The following is a 1,334-nucleotide window of genomic DNA, read 5'->3' as shown; positions in this document are numbered from 1 at the left end:
TGGGGTTCCATTGTCAATCGTATCCGACAGAGATTCTAGATTTGTGTCTAACTTTTGGAACAATTTACAGAAAAGTTTGGGAACGAGCTTAAATCTTAGTACAACGTGTCATCCACAGACCGACGGCCAGAGTGAACGTACAATACAGACACTAGAGGATATGCTTAGGTCCTGTGTGTTAGAGTACGGTGGTCCGTGGGATATACATCTACCTTTGATCGAGTTTGCCTACAACAATACTTACCATTCGAGTATTGGTATGCAGCCTTATGAGATGTTGTATGGTCGCAAATGTAGAACACCGACTTGTTGGTTAGACGCCGGAGAGAAATAGTTTGCAGGTCCAGAATTAGCTCAGATAACATTAGACAAGGTAGCAATAGCGCGTGAAAAGTTGAAAGCAGCCCATGACAGACAGAAAATGTACATCGATCCACGTAGATGTCCGGTAAACTTTGAGGTGGGTGATCGTGTTTACTTAAAAGTTTCTCCGTGGAAGGGTGTTATCAGTTTTGGTAAGCGAGGTAAGTTAGCTCCGATGTATGTTGGACCGTTCAAGATTATGGAAAGGGTTAACGACCAGGCTGTTGTGTTAGAGCTTCCAGCAGAGTAGGCAGGAATACACAACACATTTAACGTGTGTTATTTTAGGAAGTGTAAGGTCTATGATGACACACAACTGGTTCCGTTAAGCGATTTGAGGGTTGACATGAATCAAAAGTTAGTTGAAGAACCGGTTAGGATTGTTGATAGAAAGGTAACAAAGGTGAGGAAAAAAGAGATCCATATGGTGCTTGTTGAGTGGAAGCGTAGTTTAGGATCAAACCTCACGTGGGAGACCGAAGAGCTGATGAAGGCTCTTTATCCACAACTGTTTGACTATGACTAGATTTCGAGGACGGAATCTTCTTAAGGGGGTGGATTTGTAACATCCTCAGATCGGGCATAGATGTAAGATGACCATTTTACCCTTAGGCATAATTGTGTGGTTAATTATGTTTTTATTTTAATTAAATGTTCAGTGTTATTTTTTTATTTGGTTAAGACCAGTTTGTGACAAGGGTCACAGAACAGGTTCGTTTATTTAATTTGGACTCCGTTAGGGCAGTCAAATTAAGTACGAAAGATTTTAGATAACTGGTAAATACCCGTGTGTGATGGGGTATTGTATTTAGCTTAAATATATAACCTTGTGACCAGCCTTCTCTCTCATTTTTCTTGAACCTTCCAAACACCCTTGTACCTAACACTTTCGCCACTTGAAAACCCTAATCTCTATATCTTGATTTGGTGCTTGAATTGTGTTTAAAATCGATTTACTTGTGTCATTGTGA

The 1,334-nt window shown here is 40.3% G+C and overlaps 1 protein-coding gene across 1 annotated transcript; it reads left to right on the top strand.

Moving 5' to 3' along the window:
• Positions 1-421: 421 nt before the first annotated feature.
• LOC139895377 (uncharacterized) lies at positions 422-889 on the top strand. Its single transcript, XM_071878135.1, has 2 exons — positions 422-609; positions 652-889. The coding sequence occupies exons 1-2, from the start codon at positions 422-424 to the stop codon at positions 887-889; spliced, it is 426 nt and encodes a 141-aa protein (XP_071734236.1).
• Positions 890-1,334: the final 445 nt, after the last annotated feature.

The sequence above is a fragment of the Rutidosis leptorrhynchoides genome, chromosome 1 (genome assembly GCF_046630445.1).
Source record: "Rutidosis leptorrhynchoides isolate AG116_Rl617_1_P2 chromosome 1, CSIRO_AGI_Rlap_v1, whole genome shotgun sequence".
NCBI lineage: Eukaryota > Viridiplantae > Streptophyta > Magnoliopsida > Asterales > Asteraceae > Rutidosis > Rutidosis leptorrhynchoides.
Note: the sequence above shows the minus strand (reverse complement) of the source record. Positions and strands in the feature narration are given on the sequence as shown.